This window comes from Echinops telfairi, unplaced genomic scaffold, assembly GCF_000313985.2.
Source record: "Echinops telfairi isolate 266 unplaced genomic scaffold, ASM31398v2 ScPeMD7_23;HRSCAF=83, whole genome shotgun sequence".
Lineage (NCBI taxonomy): Eukaryota > Metazoa > Chordata > Mammalia > Afrosoricida > Tenrecidae > Echinops > Echinops telfairi.
Window position 1 is genome coordinate 6,391,625 of NW_022103920.1, and position 8,453 is coordinate 6,400,077.

At 61.0% G+C, this 8,453-nt stretch overlaps 2 protein-coding genes across 2 annotated transcripts in view; one reads left to right on the forward strand and one right to left on the reverse strand.

Moving 5' to 3' along the window:
* SLC37A3 (solute carrier family 37 member 3) overlaps window positions 1–8,453 on the forward strand; it is a 64,638-nt gene that overhangs the window by 16,638 nt on the left and 39,547 nt on the right. The gene's annotated exons all lie outside the window — the stretch shown is intronic.
* On the reverse strand, window positions 2,900–8,366 carry RAB19 (RAB19, member RAS oncogene family). The gene is made up of 3 exons (XM_004714032.2): window positions 8,062–8,366; window positions 6,511–6,694; window positions 2,900–3,168 (listed from the first exon to the last, which is right to left on the reverse strand). The coding sequence occupies exons 1-3, from the start codon at window positions 8,341–8,343 to the stop codon at window positions 2,900–2,902; spliced, it is 735 nt and encodes a 244-aa protein (XP_004714089.2). The 5' UTR covers window positions 8,344–8,366.

Here is an 8,453-nt window from a genome sequence, read left to right on the forward strand (position 1 = left end):
TCTGGTTGCACTGGTGAAGCCGATAGCTGGAGGGGTCTCCACATGCAGGGCTGGCGTACTCTGAGTGCCACCCATGTCCTGTCCTTCCCAGAACGTTCGCCCTCATCCGAGCTGGCATTTTGACCCAACTCCCAGAGGCTGGAAACACAGGGGCCTGAAGAGAAAAATGCGCCTTGAGGAGACAAGGCAAGCACAGACTTTGATACGGCCACTTTAATATTAGAACACTGCCTTCGGAAAAACAACTCCACGTGAGACCCGGGATTAGTGTCCTGGCTTTTAAACGGCGATGAAAGGCACCTTGGGGCGGCTGAGGAGGCCCGAATGAGACCGACCCGGATGATTTAGGGTTAGGGAACCAGGCGTGGCTGCAGCCTGGGGGCAGGGGTGTTGAGGTGTGCATCTTCCTCCGGACGCGAGGGGGACTCAACTCTGTGGGGAAAGTCTGGCGCATTTGAACCAGGCGAGCCGGTGGGGGGACATGGCAGCGTCCTGTCAGCACCACCTGTGTCTGGACCCTTTCCTCCTTGGGAGAAGAGCCAGGCAGCAAGAAGCTTGGGGGCCATGCCAGGTGTGGCTGAGGAGCTTGGGTGGGGAGGGCGGGTTGTTGGGACCCTAAGGGCAGAGCGGAACCACCCTCCTCCGGCTTGCTGGACTGGGGTCTTGAAGGAAGTAGCCGCTGGCCAGATTGTTGACCAAAGGAGAGGCTAGTGGACCTGAACCACCCACCTTCGCGGAGTACCTGATGGATTGCTTAACCTCTGCACCACCAGGGCTCCTTTGGGTCAGGGAGTGCTGCCCAAAAACCCAGAACAGATCCAGGACCCAGATCAGCCTTTGAGCCTGCACAGGGGAGGAGAGAAGTTGCACGAGCTCCCCCAGCAGCTGGGGAGAAGCAAGATCAGCACCATGGCTGCCCAGCCAGGAGACCTGCTGGAAGGGATGCTGGAGCGGATACTAAGGGGGTGCTGGGAGAATACTAGGGGGATGCTGGGGAAGATACTAAGGGGGTGCTGGGAGAATACTAGGGGGGTGCTGGGGAGGATACTGGAAGGGATGCTGGGGAGGATACTAGGGGGATGCTGGAGAGGATCCTGGGGAGGATAACAAGGGGGGTGCTGGGAGGATACTAGGGGGATGCTGAGGAGGATACTAGGGGGGTGCTGGAAGGATACTAGGGGGATGCTGGGGAGGATATTGGGGGGGATACTAGGGAGATGCTGGGGAGGATACTAGGGGCGTGCTGGGAGGATGCTGGAGAGGGTACTAGGGGGATGCTGGAAGGGATGCTGGGGAGGATACTAGGGGGGTGCTGGGAGGATACCAGAGGGTGCTGGGGAGGATACTACGGGGGTGCTGGAAGGATACTAGGGGGATGCTGGGGAGAGCTAGGTTTGGGGGAAGGAGGGGCAGGGGCAGGGGCGGGTCTAGAGAGGGTGAGCAGAGGGCAAGGTCTGGAAAGAAGTTGGGGAAGGCTGTGGGGATCGGGGGGCTTGAGGGGATGCTAGAGGGAGGGGCCTATTGGATGGCTTCTGGAGGGCAGCCAGGCCTTGCCCTCACTTTTGGCTGGACCATGAGTTACCTGTCCCATCCATCACCAGGGCGACACAGGGAGCCATGGACCACAGGTCACCTGTCCCGTCCATCACAGTGAGCCATGCGAGGTTGGAAACTGTCATTCTTTCCAATCACCCTGTACTTCTCAGAGGAGCCCTGGTGGCAGCCATGGCTTAGGCATGGCTTAAGGCTTGGCTTCTTTATTATTATTAAATACCTTTATTGGGGGCTCCTACATCTCATCACAATCCATACATTCACCCATTCTGTCAAGCACATTTGCTGCCATCATTTTCAAAGCATTTTCTTTCTACTTGAGCCCTTGATAGCATCTCATTTTCCCCCTCTCTCGCTCATCCCCCTCCCTCATGAACCCTTGATAAGTTATAGATTGTTATTTTCATGTCTTACATCACGCTCTGTCGCCCTTCACCCACTTTTCTGTTCTTCGTCCCCCGTGGGGACAGGGTTATATGTTGGCCCTTGTGATCGATTAAGGCTTGGCTTCGCACTGAAAGCTGGGAGAAAAAGGAGGCCACCTCACCGAAGCACCTGGGGGCAGGCCTGGCCGTGGGCTCCCACAGGGCACAGCCAGGGACCCTCAGGGCCGCTGGCTCCACCCTGCACATCTGGGGTCACCACGAGCTGGCTCTGCCGACCACCGCAGCACAGGGCTCCTCAGGGATTTGGAGTCTCACAAGGAGGACAAGCGTGTGTGCCGTGGGGCCGGGGACAAGGAGGACAAGCGTCCGTGACATAAGCAGGGGACGGCCTACACTGACGGCCAGGCCTGTCCTCTCAGGTGCCTCTGGTGGACTTGGCCTTCTGCCTTTCATTCTGGGCTCAGGAAGGCACCGCGTCTCCCTGCCAACACCCGGGAAGGGACGGACGAGAGGGCCTGCGCCCCAGCAGCAGCCAGTGTCTTCTCGGCTGCGGTGATGCCGGTGTGCAGGCCGTTTGGTGCTTTCCAGGGAGACGGTTGGCCTCTCCCGAGTCCCCGAGGGGATGCAGAGAGGCCCAGTGGAACGGCCACCTGGGAAAATGGCATTTGTGTCCCGGAGCGTTTCCAGCCTGACGGGACCTGTGGTGTCAGGGAACAAGGGGCCCGCCTCAGCACGCAGTGGTCCTTCCACGGAGCTGCCGCCCACTGTTCCGGAATGTTCCACACAGTCCTTCTCTACCCTCTTTTTTCCAGCAGAGAACAGCGAAGGGGCTGGGCAAGGAAAGGAGAACAGGGGTCCCCACCTCGAGTCTTTAGGCTGCCCTATCCTTGGGGTCAGCGTGGCGGTGGCCAGGCTGCCCGGCAGACACGAGGGTACTGGCCATCTGCAGCCTCCTGCATTCAACAGTGGCAGGGGGCCTTGGCCCTGGGACCCTGGCCCACGAGGACGGGGCTGGAGTCCAGGGCCAGGCTGCCAAGGGCGCCCTCTGAGCCCAGGGCCAGGCTGTTGCGGGCCATGAGCTCCTTGGCCATGAGCACGAAGACCTCGTCCACGTTCCTGGACTCCTTGGCCGAGGTCTCCAGCACCGCCAGGAGCCCGTGCTTCTCGGCCAGCGTGCAGGCGTCCTCAAACAGGACCCTCCGCTGCTGCCACAGGTCCGCCTTGTTTCCTGGGGGCGGGGAGCAGAGGACATTTCAGGCGTGGGGATACGCACATGGTGTCCCCCACCCCACCCCGGGGGCCAGGTGGGGAGCACGGCAGGGGGCCTGGTAGCCTTGGAGACCCTGTGGGCGGCTGGGAATTTTGGGACCCACTAGCCTAGTTCCAAGTCTTGATGGCTTGGGAAGGTGAGGCGTCTGTCCCTCCAGGGCTGGGAAAGACCCAGCCCTTCCCTTGGGGCATCTATGAGGACTGTGGACACAGGTCAAGCTGCACCCCACCTCCCCCGTCCTTCAGCATACTGATTACAGCCCAAGGCCCAGGGCTACAGTGAGGTGACCACGTCACATACCAGCCCCTCTGGGGCAGTGTTACAATGACCCTGGTCACCAGGCCCTGGCCCAGCGAGCTGCCCAGTGCCCCGGGTATGTTGGATCTGACTCTCCCCTTCAGAAGGAGACTGGGGAAAGGTGGGCTTTGGCCAGGGAGACAAGAAGTGGGCAATGCCCTGAGGGCTGTGGGCTGTTAGGCTGGTGAGCTGGGTGGCCAGTGGTCTCTGAAGGAGAAGCCAGTGCCCAGCCAACCCAGGAGCAGGTAGATGCCCCTCCCCACACACACACGTACATACAATCAGGGAAATTCTGGCAGAAGCAGGTAGAAGTAGCCATACACCAAACCAAACCCCTGCTGTGGACTTGCTTCTGGCTGCAAGCAATCTGAGCAGGGTGTGTATGTGTTTGTGTGTGGTGTGTGCTCATGCATGCGTGCACATGTGTGGCGTGTGTCTATGCACATGCGCTCTAAGTGACCCAAGGGCCTATGTGTCTATGTGTGCTCGTGCGTGCCTGTGCGTGTGAGGTAAGTTTACCTGTGTGTGCACCCAACATCATTGCTCCCCACCCCAAGCTGGCCCCTGCAGCCCTTGGCAGCCCCTCCCACATCCAGTCTCTGACTTGCCTCCTCCCAGGGCTCAGGGAAGTGGGGTCACCTGCTGTGTCCTTGCAGTCATCACTGGAGGTTTTCAGCAGGGGGACTGGACGCAGGAGTTGGCAGTGGCTGGGGAGCAGGCCCAAATCCACCCTGCTGTCTGTCTGGGGCTAGAGGGGCTGCAAGGGCTGCAAGAATTGGGGCCCAGCAAGGGCGGGGCCTCCTCAGAAGGTCTGACTTTCTGGACCACCGCTGGGAGTGGGGGCACTGGAGAGAGCAGGTACCCACCTGCCAGCTTGGGGGCTGGGGTGGGCACTGGCAGAGAGCAAGAACCTGCATATGAGTGTCAGCCTAGGCTGGGGCTGGGGACCACTCCCTCTGACCATCCTGGGCTCTGCTAGAACCAGCTAGGGAGACTAGAGGGGACTGTCTGCAAAGACAGGCTTGGGGTAAATACCAGAGAACATTGAGGTCCCCAGAGACCCAACACTTAGCCTCTGCCACCCTCTGCTGTACCTGCTGCCCGGAGCCACTAGCAGTGAGGACAGTGTGGGCCTGGCACCTGCCAGGCCACCTGGAGGCCCTGGGAAGGGCCCAGGGGAAGGGGGGCGGGGGCAGGTATGAGAGGCGGGGCAGAGGAGCAGCAGAGGGGCTGCCTGAACCGAGCCCGGCCTAGCAGGACTTTGATATCCTATGTGTCCTGGCGCAGCTGCCCTGGGCTCCTGCTCTGCTGGGCGTGTCCCTGCAAGAACCAGAACCAACCCGCTGCCACCCAGTGGGGTTGGACTCAGGTGGCCCTGCAGGCAATGCAACCCTGCCCTGCCGGTGTGGAGGCCGCCATCTTGCCAGGGCACACAGCCACAGCTTCCCCCCACTGCCCCACTGCCAGGCCTGACTGCTGTTCTTGAACCTCCAACCTTCTGGTTAGCAGTTGAGTGCTTAATAGCTGTGCCACTGGGGCTCCTTCTGGGACTTAAAACATCAAAACCAGAGCCACTGCCCCCAGTCGGTCCCACCTACGTGACACCGTGGGACAGAAGGCTTGCCCTGCGGGTCCCCAAGGCTGCTGGTGTGACGGAAGCCGACACCCACAGCTTTCTCCCCACCGTGGCTGGTGGGGTCATGCCTAACACACCACACCACCAGTGCCCTCCACCCACATAATTTGGCTGAGTTAGTTCCTTCAAACAAGTGAACTTTCTAGAAACAAATCCCACGCCTGATTGAGCACTTCGTGGTCCAGGCGTCCCTCTGCGAACAGAAAGTGTGGCTGTCCTGGCCTGCCCTGAGACCCCTTGGAAGAAAGGCCTGCTGATCAAAGCCCAACATGCATCGCCGGGAGTGCCCCCGGGCCCAGCTCTACGCTGACGGGCGTGGGGAGGATCAGCAGCTGAGTTTGACAAGGGCATCCGGTGCTGAGCAGGTGTGCTGGGCCAGGCCCCACCAAGCACCTCATGAGCATCCCCACCTCCCCACTGTACAGCTGGGAAGCTCCCATCCCCCACCAGACCAGGAAAGGGGAGCCAAGAGGCTAAGTGCCCGTGCAGGATCCTGACAGACTAAGGGTCTGTCCCCCAGGGGTCACCTGACATCTGTCCCCAGTGGGTACTTGAGAGGCCAGGGGGTGTCCAGTAAGTCTGTCCTGCAGTAGGCACCTGACAGGCTGGGGATGTCTCCCATGTGGGCACCTGAGAGACTAGGCTGTCCCCCACTTGGTAGGTACCTGATCGATTGGGGGTCCCCCAGTGGGCACCTAGCAGACTGGGTCCCAAGGGGTTTGGCCCCTCTCAGCTAGTCGCTGGCTTCCCAGCAGAGCCTGGAGCTGCAAGGGGCACTAGAACCCAGGGAGGATGGCACCTGGGAGCCAGCAGGGCCCTGAGGACGCAGCGAGGAAGCGCTCAGTGGCCAGCCCCAAAGGTCGGTGGGTAGAAGCCACCAGCTGCTTGGTGGGGGAGAGACATGGCTGGCTGTTGGCACATGGGAACCCCGTGGGGCGGCTCTGCTCTGTCCTGTAGGGTCACTGAGTCAGAACTGGCTGGCGGTCAGTGAGGGGTGGGCTACGGCCGAGCCCCGGCCCTTCCAGCAGCGGAGCTTGGATGATGCTGAAGCTGCTGGCACCGACACTATGCTCTGAGCTGTCAGCTCAGCAACCCATCTGTGGCAACGGGAAACACGGCCGGTCCGGTGCTATCCTCCCAGCCGCCCTGCCTGAGCCCATCTCCTTAAGGGTCTTCCTCTTTGCCCTGCCTTCCCCTCGGCGGAGCAGGATGCCCTTCTCCAGAGGCTGTTCCCTCCGGGCAGCACAGGAACAGGGCCAGAGTCGCGGATCACCTGCTCCTTCCCGCCAGGTCCCCTAACAGGGGAACTCCAGGGCACTGTCCCTCAAGTCTAACCCCTGCCCTGACTGTCACAGAGCAGAACTCACCAATCAGCATCACGACCAGGTTGGCAGCGCCGTACCTCTCAACCTCCTGGATCCAATGGGGGATGGACTCGAAGGTGGAGCGGCGGGTGAGGTCGTAGGCAATGATGGCCGCGTGGGCGCTGCGGTAGTAGCTCTGGGTAATGGTCCGGAAGCGCTCCTGGCCGGCTGTGTCCCACACCTGCATCTGCAGAGAGATGGGCGGGGTTGGGGCAGAGCCCACACCTGAGGGGAGCCCCACCTGAGCCCTTTCCCAGCAGCCCCTGGCTCTCCTGAGGGGCTGCAAGGGAGTGAGGAAACCCGTGTTTCCGGCACCTCCCTGCAGGATCCAGACCTACTCTGGGTCTGGGAACCACGGTCTGAGATTCACAACGGTCCGAGGAGGTGCTGGTGTGGGGACTTTTCACATCATCATCCTTGGGACCAGATGTTGGGGTCCCTTCTGTGGAGGCTGCCTGCTCCTGGTAGTGCAGGGACCAGCAGGGCCCAGACCAGCTGTGGCATGTCTAGACGTCCACGTAGGCAGTCTGTGCCCAGATATGTCCTCATCAACAGCTCCCAAGGGGCTTGAGCTACCACTCCCTCCCAGTGCTCGGCTTCACACTGCTGGTCAGGGAGATACTCCCTCACCCTCAGCACTAGAGAGGGTCCAGCCTGTCCACCCCTCGCCCAGACGTGGTCCCTTGGCCCCCGCCCTCCATGTCTTCAGCTGATTGTGGCAAATTGGATCCCAGACCTCACTCCTTTTCACCCCTCCACACGTGGACAAACACCCTGCTGCTGAAGACAGACGCCGTGCTGTCTCACCGTGGTCTCTGCTGGTGACAGTCCCACTGACTCCATCACCCAGACCCTGCAGCATGTCTCCGCACATCTTTCCCTTGTCCTCAGTCCGAATCCCCAACAAGCTCCCCTTACTACATTTAGTCCATGCCCGTGATCTTTCCCGAGCCGATGAGTCAAGGCAGCATGCACCCGTGGCCGTTTTCCTCTCTGTGGCAGTTTGGTTGAGTGGGAGGGGGCTCCTCCGTGCTCGCCCTATTTCCAGAGCGCCTGTTTCCACCCGTCCTCTGTCCTGTGCCCTCCTGCCTCTGAGCTGTCTCCCTGGGCCACCGCCACGCTCGGCTTGCTCCTGTCCAAGGACTGGCGCTCCCTGGGGTTACTGCTTAGCCTGCCCACTGTGTGGCGAGCCACGTACTTGGCTGAAAGGGCCTCGTGGGTTCCACCAGTCAGAGCAGGAAGCCCAGTCACATCACACCCTTGTCATGTTTCCCTGGGCACATGACAATGATGGTGGCACTGCCCTTTAACCTCTGAGAAGAATAAGAAGAACCCCAGGGAGACGGGTGGACCCCGTGGCTGCCACCAGGACTCAGCCAGGACGGCCGCCTTGAGGAGGGTGCAGGCTGAGCTGGTCACCAGGAATCGGAGCCGACTGCACTGCTATGCACAACAGGGACACCAGTATGCAGTCCAGGAAGGGCGTATGCAGGGCCCGGCCGCTCAGGCGTGTCCTCGGGCGAGGGGCCTGAGCTGCCTGTGGCCACCCCTCACCTTGACCCTCTTGCCGTCGATGTGCAGGGAGCGCACGGTGAAGTCCACCCCGACGGTGTTGTGCTGCGTGTCCCTGAAGATGCCCGACTGGAAGTGCTGGACCACGCACGTCTTGCCCACGTTGGAGTCCCCGACGAGGATGACCTTGAACAGGAAGTCGAAGTTCTCGTCCTCGGCCCGGGCCAAGCTGGAGAAGGGCATGCCCGTGGTCACCGGAGGGGACCGAGGAGGGGGAGAGGACATCTGCGTGGGCACCAGGCTCCCCGGGGCACAGGTCAGCATGAGGTCATGGCCATCACCCAGAACCTGTGAGGAAAAATAATAAACACGATACTGGGAGGGTGGAGGGAGGGTGGGTTGGAAAGGGGGAACCGATTACAAGGATCTACATG